The 27,273-nt window shown below is 42.1% G+C and overlaps 1 protein-coding gene across 1 annotated transcript in view; it reads right to left on the bottom strand.

Moving 5' to 3' along the window:
* Positions 1-27,273, bottom strand: part of LOC140410177 (uncharacterized) — a 198,762-nt gene that overhangs the window by 43,864 nt on the left and 127,625 nt on the right. Inside the window, exons 11-12 of the mRNA XM_072498160.1 lie at positions 26,513-26,682; positions 8,912-9,083 (exon numbers count right to left, since the gene is read on the bottom strand). Of these exons, the coding sequence (XP_072354261.1) occupies positions 8,912-9,083; positions 26,513-26,682 (342 nt within the window). The remainder of the gene's footprint in view (positions 1-8,911; positions 9,084-26,512; positions 26,683-27,273) is intronic.

The following is a 27,273-nucleotide window of genomic DNA, read 5'->3' as shown; positions in this document are numbered from 1 at the left end:
TTATAACTTCGCATGTCATGTCATCCCAGACGCAGTTCAAACCCGCATTATCGAATAAAAATCGATTTAGCTTCCTGCAGTCCTGTGTAAGCAACATGGATGGCTCAGCGATAGCATCGCAATGCTGAACGATGTATGGCCGTAATACACAACAACTCCACCTGTGAGCAATGACAGTTAATATCAATAATCTATTCATATCAAAAGTTAAATCGAATTCTGCGCTTTTCTAAACTATTGTTTTTGTTTTTGTCGAGGAAGTCGATCTTTCTGTCACACTGGACGTGAACATTTCCTAACTGAGCTCTTAAAAAATTGTTGTGGGTGTAATGTTAACTTCACCTGTTCTCGTTACGGTTTCGAATGGAATATAGCGCTTCCGTTTAATTCCCATCTAAAGAACCTGAATCGAAATTTAACCATTACAGAGAGTTGTCCAAACGAATTCATGGCTACTTTTTGAAATTCCTTGATTAAAAATAACCTTTCAGGAGCAGGTAACTCTGCAGTGTACGCATTCGCAGAACAATATATTAATTAGTAAATGCCATAACCTGATTGTACAGTGGCACGTTGTGATCGAAACAAGCGTTAATACTGCTTTAATAGTACGTGTTCAGTCCTCTGCTGTTCGCGTCTATTTAATTACATTTGTTCCGCTGACAATTCTAAATCGTCTTTCAATGTTGCCCGTAACGAATTGCGTCTTTGGGCCGAAAATCACTTTTAACCTCCACGCCTACTATTTTAAATATTCTAAGTAATGTAAAATGCTCGGGTGTGGCGTATGTTGTATTTGAGCTGAGTTGAGAGTTGCCTATCCTCTAATTCCTCTACTACAGTTTACCAATTCATTTATTCTTTCAAAGTATATTAATAATTTTCCCGAGGGATGAATGTCCCCTAAATCTTTTGTTTCGTCGGAAATATCTGGCCGGTTCTTTGTTATGAAATCGAAGGCGTCATCTCATTGAACTTCATTGGCAAATTATGCAATGATAACGTGAGGCGTAAAATTATTTTTTTAAACTTCAAGGCATAGGATAGGGAATGTGATGCCTTAAATTTTTATGGGGGTAGATTACATTCTGGTTTGTCAAACAGCATTGGATAATTAACGAGATGGCAAAATGTACGGCTTTACGGGGACAAGAAATATTTAGGGGACATCAATTGTGTTTTGCTCTGGTAGAGAGGCTACACTGAACCAGCTCATTGCAACAGACTGATTAGCCTCTTTACGTGTTATAACCATTTTATCATTCCCTTAATACAGCTAATGGCAGTGAATGGTTGAGCTGGCAACGTGCATTCTTGCTAGAATCAACGAACCACTTTCTTCCTATTTCAAAATTAGGCACTCTCTTAACGCTGTTTCTTCTGCTGTCTGAGAATCTGCCAACTAGATCAAATCAAATGCAAAGCATAAAAATGGGGTGCGGCAGCTGAATTTCTGAAAAGTAGCATACTAATATTGGGAAGAGGAGACACCGCCATCAAAATACAAACAGAGAGCGCTGCTGCATACACATAAAACATATGACAAATCACTCTGGATGTTGTAGAAGTAAAATTGGACAATTGTAAAAACTAGTGAAACACAAGGAAGTAATAGTCATGATCAACATAAGTTACCAGTACTTAAATTGTCAAAATAACAGATCTGGCAGCGTCTGTAGGGATAGAAGAGATCTGACGTTTCGAGTCCAGATGCCACTTTGTCAAGGCACGTCAGCTCTTTTCGCTCCATACAGATGCTCCAGACTGCTGGGATTTTCCAGCATTTTCTCTTTTTTTTATACACATATATAACGTTTGGATACTGTTGCGGGGATGACCTTCAGGGAAAAACAGCAGCAGCAGCCAGAGCAATGACAACACGTCTGGCCCTTTTGTTAAGCAGGAAGGGACAAAGCGCAGAAGAGCAATAGTTATAGGGGACTTTGAAGTTAGGGGCACAGAGAGGAGCTTCTGTGGACCTGAAAGACGCTCCAGGAGGTATTTTGCACCCCCTGATGCCTGGTCAGGATGTCTCTGAATGGGGAGGGGGGCATTCTGGAGAGAGTGTGAACAGCCGGACATTATGGCAAATATTGTTACTAATGACCTACGCAGGAGCAATGACGAGGTTCTTCAGCGAGTTAGGCAGGTTAAAAACCAGGACCTCTAGTTGTAATCTCGTGACTAATGTATTCCACGTGCCAGTGAGGTGAAAAATACGAAGATAGTACAGCTAAACACGTGGCATATCTCAACCATGTCTCTGTAATGGCAGTAACGCCATAATCCCAAGTACAGATCCAAGCTCCAAGTTCAACTGCCTTACTGTTTTACATCTCGCTTTGACACAAATGCACTTCAGACGCTCAGTCCCACTGTGTTCAGCAACATCTCCCTGCCTGCTCTTCCTCTGAGTCTTACTCAGCTGATGGCAAAATAGCTGATGTAGCAGGGACTGATTCAGATATGTGGACCGTTGGGATCTCCTCCGGGGCAGTGCGACATGTAAAAGAAGGACTCTTGCATCCAAACAGGAAGAGCATAAACACCCTGCCTGCACGGTTTGCTACTGTCACACGGGAGGTTTTAAATCAGTGTCGAGGGTGTAGGGAGCCTGAGAAATAGATCGCAAGGTGAAATTACTGAAGGGGAACGAGAGAATAGGGCCAGTAAGACACAGAGGAAGAGCAGGCAGGGAGATGTTGCTGAACACAGTGGGACTGAGCGTCTGAAGTGCATTTGTGTCAAAGCGAGAAGTATAACAGTAAGGCAGTTGATCTTGGAGCTTGGATGTATACTTGGGATTATGGCACTGCTGCCATTACATAAACATGGTTGAGGGAGGGACAGGATTTGTCAGCTAACCCTTCCAGGATTGAGATATTTCGGGCGCGATACAGCGGGATACAAAATGGGTGGGGGACGTTCACTACTGATTGAGGAGAATACCACAGTTGTACTGCGTGAGGACACTTCAGAGGGCTCATGCAGCCAGGCAATATCGGTGCAGCTCATAAATAGGAAGGGTGTAGTCAAAATGTTGCAGGCCTACAACAGGCCCTCTCAACAGCAGCGGGAGATATAGGAGCAGATGTGTAGGCAGAGTTTGGAAAGGTATTGACTGGTACTCGCTTATTGCTAGCGGCTTGGATGGGGCAGGACTTGTAGGAAGCATCCATGCTGGCTTCCAGAAACAATATGTAGATAGTCCAACAAAGGAACTGGATCTTGTATTGGAGAATGAGCAAGGCCAGGTGCTCGAATGTTGAGGGGGAAGCATGTTGGGATCAGTGACCGCAATCCAATAAGTTTTAATGTACTATTGGATGAACATAATAGTAGCCTTTGGGTGAATGTGATAAATTGGGGAAGGTTAATTTTATCAATATTAGGCAGGAACTGACGAATCTCAATTGAGGACGAATGTCTGAGGCTAAATCAATCTCTGGCATGCGGGAGGATTTGAAACGTCAGTTGATTGGAATTCAGGACCGGAATGTTCCTGTGAGGAAGAAGGATAAGTCTGGCAATACGAGGGATATTGTGAGTCTATCAAAAGAAAAAGGAAACATTTGTAAGGGCTAGATGGCTGGGAACAGACGAATCCCGTAAAGAATATAAGGAAAGTAGGAAGGATCTTAAGCAAGGATGTAGGAGGGCTAAAAGGGTTCAAGAAAAGTCATTGGCAAACCGGATTAAAGAAAACCCCAAGTTGTCTTTATACGAATATAAATAGCAAGAGGGTAGCCAGGGAAAGGGTTGCCCCACTCAAGGACAAGGGATAGAATCTGTACGTGGGGCCAGAGGAATAGCTCAGGTATTAAATAAGTACTTTGCATCATTATTCACCAAAGAGAAGGACTTTGTGGATGATGAGTCTGGGAAGGGTATGTAGATACTCTGGGTCACATTGAGATCAAAAAGGAGGAGGTGTTGGGTGTCTTGAAACACATTAGGGTAGACCAGTCCTCGGGGCCTCATAGGAGCTATTCTGGAATACGAGGGATGCAAGGCAGAAATTGATGGGGGCTTGACAGAAATCTTGGCATTCTCACTGTCTCCAGGTGAGGTCCCCGAGAACTAGAGAATAGCTAATGTTGTTCCTTTGTTTAAGAGGGATAGCAAGGATAATCCAGGAAATTACAGGCCGGTGAGCCTGAGGTCAGTGTAGGAAAATTATTGCGGGGATTCTTCGAGACAGGATTTACTCCCATGTAGATGTAAGTGGACGTATTAGCGAGAGGCAGCATGTTTCTGTGAAGGTGAGGCCATGTGTCACTAACTTGATCGAGTATTGACGACGATAATTGACCAAGGTAGGACAGTGTTTATTGTCTACCTGAATTTCAGTACGGCCTTTGACATGGCCCCTCATGGCGGACCGGCACAGAAGGTGAAGTCACATGGGACCAGAGGTGATCCAGCAAGATGGAAACATAATTGGCTCGGTCATGAAAAACGGACGGTAACAGTGGAAGGGTGCTTTTCTGACAGGAAGGTAGAGGCTAGTGGTGTTCCACAGGGATCAGTGCCGGGACCGCTGGACGACACAGAAGTTGGTGAAATTGCCGATCGTGGTGAGGACTATCTGAGAGTGCCACAATATATAGATTGGTTGCAGACTTGGGCGGAGAGATGGCAGATGGAATTTAATGGGGGCAAATGTGAGGTAATGCATTTTAGAAGGTCTAATGCAGGTGGGAAATATCCAGTAAATGACAGAACACTTCAGAGTATTGACAGACAGAGGGATCTGTGTGCACAGTTCCACAGGTAACTGGAAGTGGCAATGCAGGTGGAGAAGGTAGTCAAGAAGGCATACTGCATCCTTGCCTTCATCGGCCGGGGCATTGGGTATAACGATTGGTATGTCCTGCTGCTGTATAGACCGTAGTTAGGCCATATTAGGAATATAGTGCTCAATTATGGTCGCCGCACTACCAGAGGGCTGTGGAGGCTTTGGGGAGGGGACAGAAGTGTTTACCTGGATGTCGCCTAGTTTCGAGGTTTTTACATATAACGTGGGTTGGGTAAACTGCCTTTGTTCTCACTGAAACGACGGAGGTTCAGGGGCGACTTGAGAGAAGTCTAAGAATTATGAGAGGCATGGACAGAGTGGATAGTCAGATGCTTTTTCCAAGGTGGAAGAGTCAATTACTGGGGGACATAGGTTTAAGGTACGAGAGGCAAAATTTCGAGGAGATGTGCAAGGGAAGCCTTTTGCAGAGAGGATAGCGCAGACTTGGAATTCGCTGCTGGAGAAGGTGGTGAGAGCAGCTACAATAGCAACTTTTAACGTGCGTTTTGACAAATACCTGAATGGAATAGGAAAAGAGGGATACGGACCTCGGGAGTGTGGAAGGTTTTAGGTTCGACGTGTAGCATGGTCGGCGCAGGCTTGGAGGGCTGAAGGGGCTCTTCCTGTGCTAAACTTTTCTTTGTTACTTGCTCTTGTTATCCATTACTGTCATTAAACTTTAAATGCGCACGGTCCATTTTGATGGACAAAGGATTTTTATTTAATTACGTCATGTATTTAAATTGTGATGTGCTAATTCTCATTTTCTATGCACCTCTAATTTATAAATGTTGAAGAATCATTCGTCAGTTTTTCGTTGTCATATAAATATAGTGCTGATAATTAAAAAGTGATATGGAGGGGCAGGTGATCGTGAGTTTATCATGTAGATAACCGAGTATAACCTGAGTTAAAGACCCAGTTCCAATAAATTAAGCTGAACTGCTTTGTGAAAGGAGTCGGGAAAATAAAATTAGTCATCTGCGCGAGTCCCCACACAGACGCAATTCAGAAATGTATGTTAAAATTAAAGGAAATCGACCTAAATATTGAAAATATATTTTTATTCCACCAGATGATGCATGATCTGAACTCGATATGAACCCCCATTTCCGTTGTTGGGGGCAGTACGCCTCTGGGGGGTGCAGTAATAGGATTTTGATTGTGCGGAGGCTGGCCAATTAGCGACTCAGAGACTGCAGGGTGTTCTGCCAGGATGCGTGAGAAGCATATGATTCCGTGGCCAAAGCTGCTGTTGCAATATTGAACACCTGCCACAGAAGGTAAAATAAGAAGGCCTGTCAAGTAATCACAATTGATCCGCCATTGCTTTCAACAGCCAACGATTGTTTGTGGACGGGAAGAATAGGTCGTCTCCCAGACCCTGGAATCTGGCGGTTATGGCAGATGTGATCAGTATCTGTTGGGTCTCCCGAGAAGTAGTCTACTGTGCCACACGTGCTGAGGATTCTCGCGCAAACTGATTGCACCTCATTTAGCGTTGTTAAGGGTTTAGCTTTGGATACGCGCGAAACGTAAAAATTCTGGAACAGAAATATGAAGCACGTAATGGCCGTAGTGTCAGGCATCAGCATAGGTATCGTTTTACCATCGAGAGTAGCACAAGTCCGTCAGTGTTGGTATACGCACTGCATCTGCTAGGAGGTCAAAGTCAATCATGTGCCAATATCATGGAAGGTCAAGTTGTCTCCATCAGAGACCATTAGTCTGCCTTTGCCTTTGTCTTTGACAACCAATAGGAAGCTATATACATCGGCATTACCAAAAGGGCGGGTACAGCAATCGGTGGAATCTCGTACCTGGCAAGCCGGCCCCCATGTTAGGAAGCTTTGGAGGATTAGTGGTGCGCTGACTATACTGTTTCACTTGTGAACCGGATTGGCCGGAGAGTGCAATGGACGTGGGTTCACATTATAGACTGACCGGTGGTGGAACTAATATTCAGTTTCAAAAAGGAGTCTTGAACTGACAGATCTACTCAGGTTTTCGGACGATGATCTTATAACCAATTGTTCTAAACACGAAACATTTGTCCATTCACATCACTTAAGTTCGTTGACGACCAGGAACAACAGATTGGCAAAAAATGTTTTTTTTCTGAGTGGCATGAAGTGACTAGTGGAGCACCGCAGGCATCGGTGTTGGCCCCCAGCTGTTTATAAATAAATGCATGACCAGGGTGGGGGAGCCATATGTAACATGTCTAATTACCAAGGACACAGAAGTGGGCTGATTGAATGTTGTGAGGATGATGTAAAGAGTTTTTAATGCGATTTAGACAAGTTAAGTGAGAGTGCAAACACATGGCTAATGTAGTACAACATGGCTACCTGTAAAGGGAGGGTGTACGAAGGGATATTGGTTTCGTTGTCCACCATTCAGTGAACAGGGACAGAAGCTGCAGTAAGTAATTATGAAGGCAATCGGCATGTTGACCTTCTTTGCGAGAGGATATCAATTCAGAAGTACGGAGTCTTTCTGCTGTTATTCAGGGATTTCGTGAGACGACATTGGACTGCTGCGTGTAAATTTGGTCTCACTACATAGTAAATCATATACTTTCCACAGAACGAGTGCAGCAGATGTTCACTATACTTGCGAGACTGTCAAATGAGGAAAGATTAGTTCGAATGGGCGTGTATTCCATGCCATTTCGAAGGATGGGAGGAGATCTGATTGCTGGGTATAAGCTTCTGACATGGATGGACAGACTAGATGCCGTATCATGTTTTTCCTGGTTCGAAAGTCTAGAACCAGAGGACACAGTCTCAGGATACGGGGTACACCATTTAGGAACGAGATATGGAAAATTATTCACTCAAGGGTACTGCATCCGTGTAATTCTCTGCCACAGAAAGCTGCCGAGGCAAAGCCACTGCATGTATAAATAAAGAGATAAACTCTAAAAATGTTGGCATCAAGGTTATGGGAAGAGTGCATTAATATTGCTTTGAGACCGATGATCCCCATGATTCCACTGAACGGCGGAGTAGGTTGGAAGGTCCGAAAGCTCTATTTCTGCTCTTAATATCTATTCTCTATGAAATGTGTCCTCTGGTCTGGCCTACATGTTTTACCGGTTATGCAACATATTTCTGACTGTTGACTGTCCACAGACATGACAAAACAAGATCCTCCATTCCAGTCTAGTTAGGGATCCTCAAAAAGGGTAGTCTCGCCACCGTGCAAGTGCAGAGTAGAAGAAACGCAACAGGAACGTCAATAAGGAATCGTGCCGTTTGAGATGGTGAGATGAGATTATGGCTCCGAGAGAGTGTATTATTAAACCTATGGTCAAAATGAATCGTTTGGAGATAATGGAGCAACCTTCACTTGTCCACCTCTAGCCTCAGGATGCTCCACAACTAGAGCATTTTGAATGAAGTGACATGTTGGTCTTTTATCCTCGAATTAACTGTCCCCCTCACAAAGCTCAAAGAGAATAATCGACAGTTTTAGGGACTGTGGAATGCTAATAAACATTGGAGTGAGAGGATACAGAACACACATTCGGACCACTTTGGTGTTTAGTGACGTCCAAAACTTAGGTTGCTGGCATATCTCTGGAATCATAAGAAGATTATATATCTCTGGCAATATTAGGAATGCGAGAATAGCTACAAATAGTCTGAGCTGAGGAAAAATCTGGCGGAGTATTTAAAACGCATGCAGTCTGGCACGTACGATGAAAGTCTAATTACAGCACTTCCGCTCACTTTGTCTCCTGTTTTTGCACTCAACGATGCGCTGTGATTCACGCTGACAGCTCGCTGGGGCCAGAAATATATGACTCCCAGATGAAAGCCTTATACATGAATGAATTCGAAGCACTGTGATTCCTTTGCATTATTGAAAAATAAATAACACCTGAATGGCATTAAATTCGATTATTTGCCTAACATTCTCAAAATTATCTCTGCATGGAAGATACGGGAACGTAGCTTGTAACGTGCCCTTTAGAATACCTGGTAAGACGTACAGACGTCGTGTTCCCTAGTTTCGTGCACGGTAATATTCTGACTTCATCTTGGCCCCTGGTTTTCCAGAATATTCCTTTTCAGATAACATTCTGATACATTTCTGACAACGTACCTATGTTCTTTATCTTCGATAATGTCGCTTTAATCCTGGGTTTGACTTTCTGCAGTTGAAATAACGTGTTCCACATCACTCTTTCTCCAGGAGCTTTCTTTTCCAGCATAATATCTACAATGGCTTTGGAAACTTCGTTGCTTGAATGACTTTCGGCTATTTTTGTGATTCTCTAAGAAGAAAAAAATGTAAACATTTACATAGTTGCATGCCTAATGTATTGTGAAACCTGAAGGTGTTTTTCTGTATCTGATCCTGTCTATGAGAATGTACCTAGTGCACTTCAAAGTCCCCGTTAATAAGGGGAATGTGACATTTTCCCAACGCTCTGATTAAAACGGCACAGCTGGGAAGAATTTAGAACAATCAACAACGTGGACCTAATGATGTGTTAAGTTATGCATCTTAATGCATGCAATACAAAGGAGTTCAACCCCGGAGAAAATGTGCCACATAGCCGGAGGAAGAGATTTTATGCAGGAAATGAAACATTTGTTAGAAACAGGAGGTTTGCGAAAACAAAAGAGAAAGAGATAGAAAGCTGCAGGTCTGCAGTGAGTGCTGACCACAATTTGATATTTGGCATCTGGTTCCCACTTAAATTCATACCACTCCACTGAGAAGAGTAGCAAATAAGAAAAAAATACATTATCTTGTCGAGTATGGAATTTGACTTTTTCTCTTCTACCTTGTCCATTGTCATTGCTATTTCTGTAAGCCTCCAGATGTTCGTTATGCCAAACTTTAGCTCAGTTTCATGGCCTTAAATCTCCAAGCAATAATTAAGTAAGACTGTACACTATTCCACGTCGGTTTAAGTTATATTTAAGTAGCCACGAAGGCAACAGTTTATCGTTTGGTGTGCAGGTGTGTCAACAACCACTGGAAAGCGTTCACAGCGAAAATGTTTTAACAAAGTTCAGAGAATAGCAAAATTATAATTATAACTTGGGACGTTAATGAAAAGAAGACTGAGTGGATGGTAATGGACAGTGATGGGAAAATCCAGAGGATCATTGTGTGCGTCACTCCTTTTGCAATCCAGCAGAAATGAGGGTATTGCTAGCCTTGTTTATTGGGATTGAGGTGCACTATTTACTTCAAGGTACCATTGAGGATCAAGTGCAGAATACTCATTAATGTATAATAACATTTTATGGTCGGTATGGAAAATAACAAGGTGCAATGTAAAATGTAATTAATTGCGAATGGCAAAAATCAGTAGAGTGAGATCGAATCTGTTCCAGTTAAGTTGGAATCAAATAGTCACAGAGAACATTTGATAGTCGACAGTCTTAAAAGACTGGAGAGTTCATCCAATGCTGTGGTGCAGGGAGATGGGGAGTTATTGTCAACAACTCCAGGACACGCTGCCTGTAATTAGAGATAGATGATAACATGAAACCGAACGAAAAACTGCTTATCACAGACATCAGACGAAACATAGATAGGTTACGGAAAAAACTGATGAATAACATCAATGGAAATCCAAACATATTTCATATGTACACATATTGGAAAACTGGCCATGAAAGAGTGGCTGAGACTAGTGAACAAAAAAAGGAAATTTATGCCTGATGCAATAGCTGATTTTTGCATCTGTTTTTTCAAAAGGCAAGTTCCATGGCATCCTAAAACATTTTTGTTAATAATAAATTTAGAGTACCCAATTCATTTTTTTTTACCAATTAAGGGGCAATTTAGCGTGTTCAATCTACCTACCTTGCACATCTTTGGGTTGTGGGGGCGAAACCCACGCTAACACGGGGCGAATGTACAAACTCCTCACGGACAGTGATCCAGAGCCGGGATCGAACCTGGAACCTCGGCGCCGTGAGAGTGCAGTGCTGCCACTGCGCCGCCGTGCTGCCCTTACATCTGAAAACATAAGTTCATTGCGAATGATCTGTTAAATCAAACATCAATACATAACGGAACATACAGGTATTAGCTACATTGGCTAGACATAGACAATTGCTAATTGTCCAAGGCTCCAAAGATAGCCCTCAGCAGACTGTGGGAAATAGGATAGAAATTGGAGAGATCCTACCATGGATTCGTCTCATTGCAGCAGTGGTATAATGATAATTGACGATTGCAAATATTACACACATTCTGAGAAAAAAATTGCTTCCATAGCCGAGCACAAACAGGTTGAATGTTTAACACATTTGGTACAGGCAGCTTATGGAATCGCTGAATTAGTAGAATGTTCGCAGATGTTTTGAGAGACGTCAGTCGTTTTAGTAGTCCAAAGGCTCAAACTAATGTTCCACGGACAGGCGTTCAAATCACACCACGGCAGCTGAATTCAATTCATTCAACTGGAATTGAGAGCTCCCATTTTCATAGTGACAGTGATACGACCATGAATGCAGTACAAATCCATCTATTAAACCAATGTCCTTCGGTGAAGGGAATCTACCATCCATTCCAGGCCTGGTCGACTTGTAACTCCACACTGACAGCAATCTGGTACAATTTTGAACTTCCCAGCGACTGTTTTCGCAACTCAATCAGTTCAGCTAACAATAAGGATGGACAGAAATGACAGCTTTACCAGCGATGCCCGTATTCAATTTTTTCAAAACTGTGGAGTATTTTAGGAAAATTACCACAACTTTGCGGAGTTTCTCTGCGATTTTTGATGATCTAACAGATATGAGATGAAATTAAACGGATGTTTTGCGGTGCGTGTCGTACAATAGTATGGACAAAAGTACAGCTTTTGCGATAACAGAGATAGCCGCAACATGTAAACTGAATTGGCCGAGAGACAGTAGGCAAAGTCGTGAAGAAGTCTTTTGCTGGTCTCGAAGTTTATGACATACAACGTTGTTCGGACAAATTCTCGTCTTGCTCTGAATTGATGCTATAGTCCTTGGTGGACAAGCCACAGTTTCACAATTTGCGAATTACAGGAAACATGAAATTATTTGAAACTATTGTAAAGATAATGTTAAATTTAAGTACCCAGTTCGATGGCATCCGAGGTCAATTTTGTAATTAAATGTAATGAGGGGTAGTATGAAGCTATTCATTTCGGTAAGATGCAGGGCAGTCAATCTATCTTAAAAAGGACAATCTGAGCAGAAGAGCCTAGGTACAAATGTAAAAGAAAACATTGCGGTAACACTTGGATTGGGAGAGAGGTTAATGATGAACACCATTTCATTGACTTCATAAATAGGGGGATGAAGTAATCAATGAAGCTCCGGTAATCCTGCATAGAACACTGTTTCGGCCTCACATACAATATTTGACCAGTTCTACCCATGATGCCTTAGGCTGGTTTTATGAGATGGTCTTCAGAGAAACCTATTACTCAAATTTCTCCAGTAATCAGGAGTTGATGTTAGCAAGCTGACACTGGCGTGTGCCTTTGGACTGCAGTAGCAGTCATTAATATAATCTAAGGGTTACATAATATGTTAAGTTCTATTCGTTATTATTCAGTAAATTTGGCAAGTAACTAAAAAGCAATCTTTGGCATAGAAGAAGGTAAACGTTAGCTCAGCGTTAAAATAGGGATATGTTGGATCTGCATTCGGCTGCAACATTTTAATTGAATAATTGGCTTACGCAGCTTTCCAGAGGTTAGAGTTAGTTGAAGATCAAAAGTAAGTTACAATAAAATGTTCTCTTCGCCTGTCCTGGAGTGTGCCTTTGGACAGCAGCAGAGTACAAAATGTTGAAGTTTGGTCACCGAAGGATTTTGGTATGAGACGGGAGAAATTAGCCATTCCTTTCCCAACATTGCTCAGAAAGAAGAACGGCAGCTTCGGTAAGTAGGGTCTGATGAGTTTTTATAGCTTCCCTAATATAACCGAACATAGAGGAAGTTAAATAAACGTATTCCGTTAAGTATTAGACATGGCAGGGTAGCCCGGTCATTAGGAATATCCCTTGTGTGCAACGTTGGAAATCACGGAAGCTTCCAGTGTCCAGGGTTACCACGTATGAAGAAATGTATGCAGTTGCGGTTCGGTATTTCGGAAGTGGAGCTGTGCGGGATTCACTGTAGAACATCTTCATATATGTCTTTGTGATTATCACGGAAGGTATGGTTGTGACATTGCAGCTAAATGTACACGGCACCAAAGGCAATATGTGACACTCGGACAGGGTCCCTGTGGGTCAATTTACATATTTTCTGTTTCGATACTGTTAGTGAGACGGCTTCTCGGAGAAAACAGAAATAAACAGTTCCATGGGGGCACGAGCAGCTGAACTGCACAGTATGTGTGTGTGTGTGTTTGTGCAAATTGGGAGGACAGTACAGGGGGGCTGAGAAGGAAGCGTCGAAGACGAACGCTGATGCGAAATTCTATCGTGTTGCGTTTTCTGCGGTGACACCAGGATGAAATGTTGCGTCCCTGGTTCCAGATTCAGGGATGTCACTCAGCGGCTGCACGTCATTCTGATGGGAGAGGGCGAACAGTCCGCGGTTCTGTTTCAGATCGGTGCCACTGACGTACATATGAAGATAGATGAGGTGCTGAAATTAGATTATATGTAGCTGGGAAATGCAATTGAAAAGCAGGTACTCAAATCAATTAGTATCAGTATTACACTCTGTGCCACGTGTCAGCGAGTGCAGGAATAGGGAAATTGTCCAGCTGAATGCATAGCTGGGGAGATGGTGTAGGAGGGAACCATTTGGCTTTCTGAGGCATTGCGCACTATTTTGGTGAAGATAGAACCTCTCCAAGCTAAACACGTTGGACGCAAGCAGGACAGGAATCGCCATACTCATGTTTTCTAGTACTCTCTGGAGTGCTTAAACTTTACTGCCAGGAGGATGGATGCCTCAGCGTGGAGATACGAGAGAGGGAAAGAAACATATAAATGAAAGACAGAGGACTGGAAAGCAATAGTGGAAGGCAGAGGAGCAAATACTATCAGCAAGTAAAGTCATAGTACAGAAAACGCAGTGGGAAAGTGTCAACAAAGAAACGTCGACAGGGATTGTATCTTCATGCACAGAGAATTGGCAATAAGTTGGAAGATGTAAAACTTCAGTTTGGTATACAAAGGTACAATCTAATTGCGACAAAGAGACGTGTCTCCAGGCTACCAAAGGGTGAATATCCAAAAGGTACTCGATATTTGATGGTCAGGGAATACGGAAAATTAGTTGTTGTGTATACGTTAAGTATGAAAGACTTCATATCGGAAGAGAAAATACTGTCTCAGAAAATCATTATTGAGAGTAGTCTGCAAGCCTCCAACCTGTAGTAGTGTATAGTGTATTAGGGGATAGATTAAACATTGAAATGGCGATGCATATGACAAGGATGCTACAATAATCACGGGTGGTAACATCTATATAAAGATTGGACCATCCAAATTATCAGCAATACTGAGACGGAGGAATTCCTGGAGTGTATAAGTCTTAATTGAAAGCCAGCATGCCAAGCAAAAACGTGGGGACATTTTACACAGAATTGGTATTATGCAATGCACAGTTGATAAGTAATGATTTTTTTGGTTACAGAACTGTCAACATAACATCATATCATTATTCTTGCGAATGGTAAGTGAAGAAGTCTAATCTCAGTGAAAAAGTCCGGTTTGAAGCCCCGGCGGTTACGCAGTGGTACGTTTACTAGACTGGTGATCCAGAGACCTAAAGTATTAATTTGGGGACCAATCCTGATACGGCAGATGGTGGAAATTAAATCCAAACAGCTACAGTGTCAATAAAAGATAAAATAAACTGAACGGACCTCCTGGCCACCAGGCATTGGAAACGACATCGGAAAACCAACACTATCGACGCTTTAATACCCCCTTACTAATATTGGGGACTTGTACCAAAATTAGGAGAGCTATCTCACAGGCTAGTCACACCTGATGTAGTCACACCTGATAGATATTGTCACCATCCCTGTGTACGCCCTGTCCCTCCCGCTAGGAGAGACCCAGAAAAGGTGGCTGAACAGTGGTATACACCCTCAGAGAGCTGTCCAGGGAGTCTTCAACATTATTTCTGCATCCCATGAAGTTTCATGGCTTCAGGTCACAGATGGTTAAGGAAACCTCCTGCTTATTCCAACGTGCCGTCCACCATCAGCTGACGAATCAGTACTCCTCCATGTGCAACACCACTTGGGGGGAGCACTGAGGGTGGGAAGGGGACGGAACGTACTCTGAGTGAGGGACTACAATGGCCATCACCAAGCGTGGCTCGGTAATACCATTACTGACCGAGCTGGCCGAGTCCTAAAGGACATTACTGTTAAACGGTGTCAGTAGTGAGAGAACCAACAGAAGGGGACGACGTACTAGATTTAATCGTCACTGTCTGACTGCCACAGATGCATCTATTCATGCCAGTATCGGGAGGACTGACCGCTGTATATTACCTCAATTGTGAGGGAAGATACACTGAGGGGTAAGCATTCAGTGGAGACAGTGTGCGCGCAACTGAGGAACAATACAGCATTTAAAATCGTAATGCATGCTGTGTATCAACTCCCGGTAGCAGTTCTCAGGCGAAAGATTGTATCAATGCAGAAATAAGATAAGGGCGTGGCAAAGGCCAAGTACTATTAATGGGGTTTTTAACTTACATAGATTGGGAGAGGCAGACAAGTACCTGTCAGAAAGTTGGTGAATTTCTGGAATGTGTACGGGATAGTTACCTGCATCAATATGTTCTCGATGCAATATTAGGTTTTGTTATGAGCAATGAGTCAAATTCAATTAGTAGCCTAACTGTGCGGGAACATTTGTTGAATTGGATTCACAACATGGTTGAATTCAGTGTAGCCTTTGAAAGTGAAAAGCACGAATTAGATATTAGAATTTTAGACTTGCATGAGGCTAACTACAATGGAATGACCACAGTACGAAGTCTTAAAACACCAGGTTAAAGTCCAACAGGTTTGTTTCAAACACTAGCTTTCGGAGCACTGCTCCTTACTCAGGTGAATGAAGAGGTGAATGAAAATACCTCTTCATTCACCTGAGGAAGGAGCAGTGCTCCGAAAGCTAGTGTTGGACGTTAACCTGGTGTTGTAAGACTTCTTACTGTGCTCACCCCAGTCCAATGCCGGCATCTCTACATCAATGGAGTGAGACAGAGACTGTCCACTGTGAACTGAGATAATTGGTTAATGGGTCAAACGACTGCAGGTCAGTGGAGAATAATAAAAGAAAGGTTTAATAAGCTACAGAGCGAAATTGTAACTCTGAGGGGAAAAGGCCCAATTTTATTAAAACAAGCAGCGCTGGACAACTCAGGAAGTTTTTTTATTATAAAATTGGAGTACCCAATTATTTTATCCAATTAAGGGGCAAATTAGCGTAGCTAATCTACCTACCCTGTACATCTTTGGGTTGTGGGAACAAAACTCACGCAGACACTGGGAGAATGCGCAAACCCCACACGGACAGTGGCCCAGAGCCAGGGTTGGAACCCGTGTCTTCAGCACCCCAGACAGCAATGGTAACGAGTGTGCCGCCATGCTGCCCCACAACTAAAGAAGTTAGGGACAGCATAAAACTAAAAGAAAGAGCTTACAAAACGCAAAACATATGACAGATCTGGACGAATGGGATAGATACAAAAATCATGAATAGGTTCACAAAACAGCTTATACGAGCTACTAAAAATGATTTTAAAGGAAATTTACAATGGACATCAAGATCAATAAAATATATGGTGTAGTTATATAAAGGGAAAGCAGGTGGTGAAGAGCAATGTAAGCCCATTAAAAGCTGAATATTAAGATATTGTATTGATAATGTGGAAATGGCAGATATGTGAACTAAGTATTTTGCCTCCATATTTACGTTGAAATGGAGGATAACTGGCCGGGAGTCCCGAATAACTAATACTCGATAACGGATATGGACACAATACAAGTAATGTAAGTACAGTGTCAATAAGCAGGACATAAATAAAACTAAAGTGTGACAAATACCTAGGAGCTGACGGTTTCCATCTGTGGGTATTAAAGTAAGTAAATAAGTCATTGTAGATGCCCTAAATATAAACCTTCAGACTTCCCCACAATCATCTGTGGTCCCTCTCGATTGGAAAATTGAACATGTCGCTCCACCTTTTAATAAGGGTGAAAGGAGGAAAACAGGAAAAATAAACCAGTTAACCTAACATCTGGAGATGGGATTAAGTTAGTTGTCAGGGGAATACAGATGGGTGTTGTTTAGCAAACTTCCAGAAGGCATTTGAATAAGGCGCACATAAAATATTGTTAAAGAAGGAGGAACCCACTGATTTGGGGGCAAATTATTAACATGGTTAGGCAATTGGTTGAGTGGCAGGCCTCAGACAGTGGCGATGATGGGTGAATACTCTAATTGGAAGGATATGACTAGTGGTGAAACACAGGGATTTGTTTCGGGGCCTCAATTATTCATATTTTTCATTAACGACTGGGATGATGGCATAGAAATTCATGTGTCGAAATTTACTGATGATAAAATGTTAGTTTTCGTTGTAGACAGCCTACATGATGGAATTGAATTGCAAGGCGATATTGACAGGTTAATGAGCAAAATTGGAGCAAATGGAGTGCAATATAAGTGCGACCAAAAAACAATAGAGCAGAGTACTTCCTAAATGGAAAGGGGTTAGGTACAGTCTCAAAGGGGTTAGATTTAGATTTATTGACATGCGTGTCAAGGTGCCATGAAAAGTATTGATCTGCGCACAGATCGTTCCATATATAAAAAACATAGGACATATGCTAAACGCACAATGTAAATACATAGACATAGAAATTGGGTGAAGCATACGGAGTGTAGTGCTCCACATTAGAGAAGTTGCATGAAGTGATCAATTCAGTCCTTAAGAGCGTCATTCGGCACTCTGGTAACAGCGGGGATGAATCTGTTATTTAATCTGTTAGTGTCTGTTCTCAGACGTTTCTATTTACTGCCCGATGAAAGAGAGAATAACGCAGGTGGAATGGGTCATTGAATTTGCTGCCTGCTTTCCCAAGGCAGCGGAAATGTAGACCAAGTTAATGGATGGGTGGGACGTTCGTGTGATCGACTGGGCTGTACTTGCGACTCTCTGTAAGCTTCTTCCGGTCTTGGACCAAGTAATTGCCATACCAAGATGTGATGCAGCCAGGTAGAATGCTTTCTATTTTGTATCTGTAAAAATGGGAAAGAGTCAATGTGCTCATGCCGACTTTCCTTAGTTTCCTGAGGACGTATAGGCGCTGTTGGGCTTCCTTGGTTGCAGCGTGGACGTGGGTGGATCAGCTCATATTGTTGGTGACGTGTACACGTAAGAATTTGAAGTGGTCAACCATTTCTACCTTGTCACCATTCATGCAGACGATACTTCGCTTCCTGAACTCAGTGACCAGCTCTTTTGTTTTGCTGACAGAGGGGAGAGATTTTGTCGTTGCACCAAGCCACTAGGTTTTCTATCTCCCTCCCGTACTCTGACTAATCGTTGTTTGATATCCGACCCATTACGGCCTTTTCATCAGCAATATTTTACGTGGAGTTGAAGCCGCATTTTGCCGCACAGTCATGTGTGAATAGGGAGTACAGTGGTGCTGAGTACGTAGCCTTACGGGGCCCTCTATTGACGATTATCGTGGAGGAAGTGTCGGTGTTTATCCTTACTCATTGTGGTCTATGGGTCAAGAAGGCACAGATCCAGTTACAGAGGGCGGAGCCAAGTTCTCGGTTTTGGAGATGCGATATGAGCTTGGCTGGGATAATGGTGTTGAAGACGGAGCTGTAGTCAATCAATAGGAGTCTGACGTAGGATTCCTTGTTGTCGCGATGCTGCAGGGGCGAGTATAGGGCCAGAGGGGCATTGGCTGTGGATCGGTTGTGGTAGTATGTGAATTGCAGTAGATCGCGACAATCTGGGAGAATGGAGTTGATATATCTCATGACCAACCTCCCAAATCCCTTCTTAATGATAGATGTCACGGTCACCGGACGGTAGCGTTGATGCACGTTTCCTGATTCTTCTTTGGCATCCGTATCATGGTGGTCTTCCTGAAGTAGATGGGAACCTTGGAATGGAGAAGGGAGACGTTGAAGAGTGCCCGCAAGCACACCCGCCAGTCAGTCCACGCAGGATCTCAGTGCATGAGGAGGGACTCCTTCAAAAACCATTGCGTTCCGAACATTCCCTTTCAAGAAGTAGATCTAACCTCGGTGGCTGTAAAGGTAGGCATGTGTGTGTCCGTAGCTGTTGGAACAGTTGGCAATGTGTTTGGGTTTCCGGCTCGAAACGAGCATGGAGTGCCCTGAGTTCATCGGGGAGGGGTTCTCTGTTGGCAGAAATTACACACGGCTTTGCTCTTTATCCCATTACATTGTCACAACCTTGCCACAACCATCGAGAGCCCGTGTCGTTAGTCTATGGCTCTAGCGTAGTCTGCTTAGATTCAGCTGCATTCCTCCTTTATATGCCACAAACCAGTACACATAATAATCAAAAAGGCTAATGAAATGCTAGCCGTTATATCGAGAGACTTAGAGTATAAATGAACAGAAGTTATGCTGCAGCTATTTAACCCCTGCTTAGACCCTTCCTGGGGTACCGTGAGCAGTTCTGCGCACCACACCTCAGGATGGATATTTTGGCATTAGAGTAATGCAAGTACGTTTAGAAAAATGGTACCTGGACTACAAAGGTTAAGTTAAGAGAATAACTTGAAAACATTTGTTGTAGTTTAGAATGTTAAGACGTGGTCTGATCGAATTATTCAACATATTAATAGGGAAAGACAAGATAGATAAAGATAAACTATTTCCATTGGTTGGAGAGTCTAAAACTAGGGGACACAGTCTAGAAATTAGAACTAGACCGTTCAGGAGGGATGCCAGGAAGCATTTTTCACTCAAGGGATGAGAGACGTGTGGAACTCTCTCCTACCAACAGGAGTTGAATCTGGAACAGTTGTTAATTTTCAACCTAAGATGGATAGTTTTTGCCAAACAAAGATGGTAAGGTATATAGGCTAAAAGCAGTTATATGGAGCTAAGCTATAGAACTGCCAAAATCTCATTAAATGGGTTGACAGGCTGTAGAGCTGAATTTCCTACTCCTATTCCTATGTTCCTGAAACCAGGGTCCAAATTGAGGACAAGTGTTCTACGCAGTCAAAATTCTTGCATTTGCAAAAATAGACTGTGATTGCACAATAACGGGTATAGTGGTTGATGGCTCCTTTTAAAGCAACGAATGTAGGAATTGTAAACTGTTGCATTCCTTTCTGGCGTAAAACACCAGAAGAACAGCTAACCCATTCAATTAAGTCAGTGGGATTTCAATTGAAACCACCGAAAGCCGTCGGGAAACGTCGGGGCTGGGATGCGCTGCAAACTGAAAAAAAGAATTCCAAAAACCAGAGAATTTTGGCTAACCTTTTTTTACTCGTCCTGCTGAAGAAGGATATAAATCACATTTGCATATAAAACCTTTGAGCATCTCTCTACGTTTCCCTTTCGAAAATTCTCGGGTTGTTTGTGAACACATTCCCAACTCTCTGGCTACTACCGATTCGTCCGTGTCCCCCTTTACAACGGCGAGTCATCTGTCTTGCACAAGATCTAGGAAAGCACAGCGTTCCTTGCAGAGTTCTACTGACTTTCTATTACTGCAACGTGTGTTCCCTTTAAACTCCAAGTGTTTGAACTTGCATGTCGACCTTCCTTTCTTACAATACTAACATATTACGTTTCTTCCTTCACCTCTTCTTTGCACCATTCTATCTTTTGTCATCTTGTGCCCTTCAGATTGCACATTATTAGCAACGCTACAACGACCATTCGATGTCTTATATCGCAAATGTCCTTGCTCTATTTCCGTAACGCCAGTATCCTGCACTTAAATGCTTATTTATGATGTCATTATTATCGGCTAAAGCAGCAGCTTCCCTGATCTTAATAATTTATCTTCGATTTTAACATGACTTCACAGTTTCTGGAAAGCCATAGTGAAAACAATCTGTAAGCATCCCCTCTCGTACAATTCCAAAACCTTTATCTAATTTAACTTCTCCGAACAATTGTTCCCCGATTTGCTGTATTCCCTTGTAAGATTTCCAAATGGCTGATTTCGTTGTCTTCCTTATTGTCCTAAATTTCAATTGATGACCTTCAGAGATAAGCTCACCAACGTTTTATGTTTTCGTTTTTTTCAGGTCAAATTCTGAAAATTGTTCCTCTGTCAAAGTTCCATTCATACGTTTAATTATATCTGACTAAACAGTCTGTAACTTTACATTCTAACGAGCGCTGAGTACACAGTTCCAAAGCCACCCTTTCAAATGATGTGACATATCTTCAACGCCACCTTACAAAAATTCGTAGGTAAATCAAATAAAACCAAATGGAATCAATATCTCTACTGTCTATATTCATGTTATATATCTTTTTAACTCATCCGAATTATGTTGTTTTACATCCTGTCCTCTCAGATGTACGAGCAAAAGCTTTCTCGCGCAATTAATTTTAAAAAAGTTTGTTGCTCTTATTTTCTCTATTTAATCATTTTAATTTCTATTGATTTCAATCTATCGCTTTAGTTTTTCCCTATCTTTCTGAATTTAGATTTCTTTCCATTTATCTTTCCTTTTTAGCCTTTGAATTTCAATTTTATTCATACCTTTGTCTTGTCTCTTTCGCATTGTCATGTTTTTCCTTCAGTTTCGCTTTGTTTCCATTTTATCTTTATGCCTTCACCTATCTCATTCTGTATCAAGCTGCTTCATTTGCAAATTATGGCTTTCAATTTGCTGCTGTCAGACAGTAGATTAAGGTATCTGATACACTCTTCTTAAATTATGGATGAGAAATCTAACCGTACCAGCCTTACAGAATTTTGTTTGAATTTCCAGAAGCACTTTAGCTGCGGATGCGCTCAGCTTAATCTTTGTCAAATATTTCAAATATTCCATAATCATATACTCCATATGATGTGAAAAATCTCAGCAATTTCAAAATGTATTTTCCAATCCAACCGCCGTAAAATCTCCATCAACACAAAACTCCGATGTATTTTCCTCGCACCTTGTATACTCTTAATCCAAATTAACGAACGAGCTTTAATGTCCCTGGTCAAGTTCAAAACGTGTCACGACCACAGCAAGTGTTATTTGCACAGCATTTCAAATCATCGAGGCAAAGTTAAATTACTTATGGGTCCTGTTGTTATGTTTGGAAAACAAAGAGATAACTATTGTCCCACGGAAATGGAATTCCAGTCGCAGATAAATAGCATGTTTACTTCGAAGAGGAAAATACTATCTTCGAATATATTCGAAGTAATTACACGTTTATCATAATCACATAAAACATTGGGAGAGAAAAAATTAAATGAATTTGGAGAGGCAGGGTTTAATCGTAGAATTTGCAGTGCAGAAGGAAGCCATTTGGCCCATCAAGTCTGCGCCGGCCCTTGAAAAGAGCACCTTACTTAAGCCCACACTTGCACTCTATCCCCGGAAACCAAGTACCGGACCTAACCTTTTGGACACGAAGGGACAATTTAGCATGCCCAATTCGCCTAACCTGCACATTTTTGGACGAGAGGAGGAAACTGGAGCACCCAGATGAAACCCACGTAGACACGGGGAGAACGTGCAGACTCGACGCAGACAGTGGCCCGAGGCTGGAATTTAACCCGTGTCTCAGGAACTGTGAGGAGCAGTGCTAACGACTGTGCTACTGTGCCGCCGAGAGCACACGTTCGAGAACACGCAGCATGGTTTGCCATAGCGCAGGTCTTATCTGACCAACTTGATTGAATTTTTGGAAGAGGTGAGCAGGTGTGTAGATGGGATCAATGCATTTGACGTAGTGTACTTGGACTTTAGCAAGGCTCTTGATCAGGTCCCAAGGGCGGCACGGTGGCACAGTAGCTCGCAGTGTGTCTCACAGCTTCAGGGACCCGGGTTCAATTCCGGCCTCGGGTGACTGCCTGTGTGGAGTTTGCATTTTCTCCTTGTGTGCACATTGGTTTCTTCAGGTTTCCACCCACAGTCCAATGGTATGCAGGTTAGGTGGATTGGCGATGTATATTTGTCCCTTAGTGTCAAAACATTGAGGTGGGGTTATTGGGTTTCGGGGCTGAGATGGTGTGGTGGTCTGGGCTTAAGTCGGGTGCTCTTTCCAAAGGCCCGTACAGATTCTATGGGCTCAATGACATCCTTTTGCACAGTACGGATTCTATGTTGGAGATTATTAGCGAAGCTAAAACACCACGGGATCTAATTACATTTGGCAAACTGGGTACATAATTGGCTGAGTGACATCATCAGTGTATGATGGTCGAAGGGTGTTTTTCTGACTGGAAGCCTGTGCCCAGTTGTGTCCCGCAGGGTTGGGGATCTTGTTGTTTGAGGCTTATTTTAATGATTTGGACATGATTGTAGGAGGGATAATTTGTACGTTTGCAGACGATATTAAAGTTGGTGGGCTGATAAATCGTAGGATCATAGCCTTCAATGACAAGAGGATACAGATGACCTGGTCAGAGGATCTGTAAAGTTCCAAATAGTCTTCAATCTGGACAAGTGTGTGGTAATTCACTTGGTAGGACCAACAAGGTAAGGAAATACATGATGAACGGCTGGAGCGTGAGCCGCACTGAATATCAGAGGGACATTGTGTGCATGTAGATCCCTTACGTTAGCAGGGAAGATGGATACAGTGGTTAAAATGGATATGGTATACTTGCCTTTAGCTAAGGCATAGAGATAAAGAGAAGGCGGTTACGCTGGAACTGCAGAGAACATTGTTTACTCCACTGTTAGAGGACTGTGTGCAGTTCTGGAATCAACAGTATAAGAGGGATGTGATAGCACTGGAAAGTGTCCCAAGGAAATTTAGAAGGATGTTACCTGGGCTGAAGATTTTTAACTATGTAGAGTGATTGGATGGACAGGGGTTGTTTTCTTTGAAGCAGATGAGACTGAGGGAGTAAATGATTGAGGTGTATAAAATTATGAGGAGCACAGATGTAGGAAAAAGTAAGACGTCATTTTCCCTTGATGGAGGGATGAAGCCCCAGCAGACATAGATTTTTGGTAAGGGTCAGAACGTTTGGAGGTGATTGAGGCCAAACGTTTTCACCCACAGAGTGGTGGGAGTCTGCAACTAACTGCCTCAAAGTCAGAGATCCTCATACCATTTAACGAGTATTTAAATGTGCCTTGCTATACCACGGCATACACGGTTATGTTCCAAGTGCAGAAAAATAGAACTAGAATAGTTAGATTGTTGTTTCTAACCGCCACAGGCGCGCGATGGACTAAAGGGCCTTTTCTTTGCTGTAGATCTCGATGACCTTCGGTGTCTAAAATTAAACTTGGTCAGTGAAGATAATTAACATATGTTCGGCAACATTCCCTTACACTCGTTTAACAATGCAATTCCTGAAATGATAACCAAGGCAGAATTGCATTAACTACAATAACCGTATACCACAGACCTCTCAACCTGTCTTCCACAGCCATCGAATGCCAATACATTTCAGAGGAAGCCTACTATTAGAAACACAATGCACCATAGAAAGTATGGTATCTGGTTGCATCATAGCCTGGTATGCGAACTTCTCGACCAAGACCGTAAGAAACGAAAGATAATCGTGAACACAGCCTAGCCCATCCCGCAAACCGCCTCCCATCCATTGACTCTGCCGACACCTCACGCTGCCTACGGAAAACGGGCCCGTCCCGCCCGGATTGATCTCTCTTCCAACTTCTTCCATAGGGCAGAAGAAACAAAAGTCTAAGAACAGGCACTTACAGATTCAAAATCTGCTTCTTCCACGCTCTTACCACCATCAATGCCGCTTTTATGGACTAAACTGATCTCTCCACGCATCGTCTCTGCTGAGTAGTATTACACTCCGTATGTTTCACCCGATGTCTATGTAGTTACCTTGTTTGTCTATAACATGTCCTATGTTTTTCATGACTAGAACCATATGTCTGGACTGCACGCAGAACAATAATTTCCACCGTGCCTCGTTACACGTAACAATAAACCCAATTCTATCCAATACTTCCCTTCTTGTTTTGCATGGCTTATTAACACTTCGCACCTTTCTCAACACACAACTTTTTTTCTGGAAACCTACCCAAAACGGCCAACTCAATTCAACTCTGCGTTTCACCTCAACTATATATTTCCCTTTTCATCTATGATATAAATGCCTTCAACTGCTATTTGAAACAATATTTCCAATTCTGAAGTTTATGGCATGCTTCCATTCTGGCACTATTTCGGCTACAAACAATTTTTTGACAACCTCCCCTTGTAGCTCATAATGCATTCGTAAGTTCAAACGTTCTTTATTCCCCTTCAAAAGTTAATATCTGAGAAGTTAGCTGTTGTCCTATTGCAAACTTAACCTGGTCTATGTACCTTAAAACAGACTTTAACATGCTGTCTTATTCCAAATGTATGCATTTAGCATGTTGACACCTTTGGTTTCTTCACTCTTGCAAAAAGGTTGTCACTCATAGCCATTACCCAGCATTGGTAAATAAGGCATTCACAAATACACACAACTTCCTTGGCAGAATAACACAATACTCGTGCAAAATGATAATGAAATTAAATCAAGCATCACAGTCATCTTCATTCTATGAGCAAACTTCAAGTTGACTCATCACTGTGTCAATAGTATCAAATAATTCCAAATCCACCTTTATGAGGAAAAATTATTGATTGAATACCTCACGACAAGAGAGCCAGGAAAACAACCATAGATGTCCTAAGCAACAGACTGAAGTGCTAAGTCATAATTTTAAGAAGGACATAATGAATATGGTTTATATTTTACTGCTATTAGGGAAATAGCGACTGTAGATTATGAAAGGATATTTAAATACAATTACATCAAAAGGGACTTTGGAATCTCTGTAATTAACTAAAGGAGCTTTTAAAGGGGATTGGTAACGATATTTGATTTCATTTCAGTTATGTCACGTGTTCCGAGGTTCAATGAAAAGTATTGTTCTGCGTACAGTCCAGGCAGATCGTACCACACACCAAAAAATATGGGATATACATAAATACACAATTTAAATATATAGACACAGATATATGGTGATATTACGCAGTGTAGTACTATTCAGTCGGGAGGATGTGTGAAGAGACCAAAAGAGGAGCCTGGGAACAGCTGGGGAGAAGCTGTTTTGAACCTGTCAGTGCGTGTTCTCACACCTTTGTATCCCCTGCCTTAATACGTGTAATATGAAAGGTTGAAGTAATATTCCTTACAGGGTACAATATACCTAACCCGCTGATCTAACTAAGTTATAGCGGCAACACTTTTTGGATGCTTATGTGGATAAACAACAAATATGAGTAAACATCAGCAGTCCTTAGAGCCGGTATCAGTAATCTGTTGACCGTTGATTCCAAAAAGGCTGTGCCGCCCTTAACATTATTATGTTAATTAATCTATTGAAAGGTCCAGAGAGAATCAATTTAGCAGAAACCACGAATAGAGACGTTAATATAGCAAAGGGCAAAGTGTTTTTTTTAACTCTCTTTAGTTAACTGAATATATTTAACCTAAATCGTGACCCATACGGGTCTCTAAACATTTAACTCGGGTCCAGCAAATATATGGCATACCTTCTGATCTATTTTCGTGAACACATTTGCTCTTGATAAATGCCGCCTTACTTCCTCCACGTAATCTTCAATTGTCTCTTCTAGTGTGTGCCGGTAGAAATCCGTAAATCTGCGGAGCTGGTTATCCGTGTATCTCGCTACCATTTGTAAGATTATAGCATCTGAAGTTTCTGCAAATATTTACAAGGCAACAAATCAAAATGCAACTCATTTACAGTCACTCTAAAGTAAGCGTTATCATCAATTCATTTTCGAATACAAAAACGCAACTGGATGGCAGTGGCACGCTTTGGGCGAAAACAATTATGAGTAATGGCATTTCATTTTGTGGCATAGTGGAAACGGAATGGTGCACATATTGGGAGAGTTTTTGTTTACTTTAACGAATCATGGAGTCCAAACAGGGATGACAATATGAAGGCCATCAAGCTGGTTAACCTGACTGACATCATTGATTGCAGCTTGTGGTTAGGTGTCAAAAAACTTTAATACTGGCAGCATAATGGAGGTTGAAATAATCGAGCCTCATGCTCACAAAAGCAGCCGATAATGTTTTCACAGAAAGATATTAACATTGAACAATAATTGTTCCAGCCCATGATCTCGGGCTCTCTGTTTGGTTGAAGGGATTGGGTTTGCCGGATTAAGATTAAGAATATTCGTGACATTTGATGTTTTTTTTTGAGACCACAGCGGTGGATGCTTCATTGTTTTCATTGAGTGCATTCTTTGGATCGACTTTTCTGAAAAAAAATGATCGA

The sequence above is a fragment of the Scyliorhinus torazame genome, chromosome 4 (genome assembly GCF_047496885.1).
Source record: "Scyliorhinus torazame isolate Kashiwa2021f chromosome 4, sScyTor2.1, whole genome shotgun sequence".
In the NCBI taxonomy this organism is placed as follows: Eukaryota; Metazoa; Chordata; class Chondrichthyes; order Carcharhiniformes; family Scyliorhinidae; genus Scyliorhinus; species Scyliorhinus torazame.
Note: the sequence above shows the minus strand (reverse complement) of the source record. Positions and strands in the feature narration are given on the sequence as shown.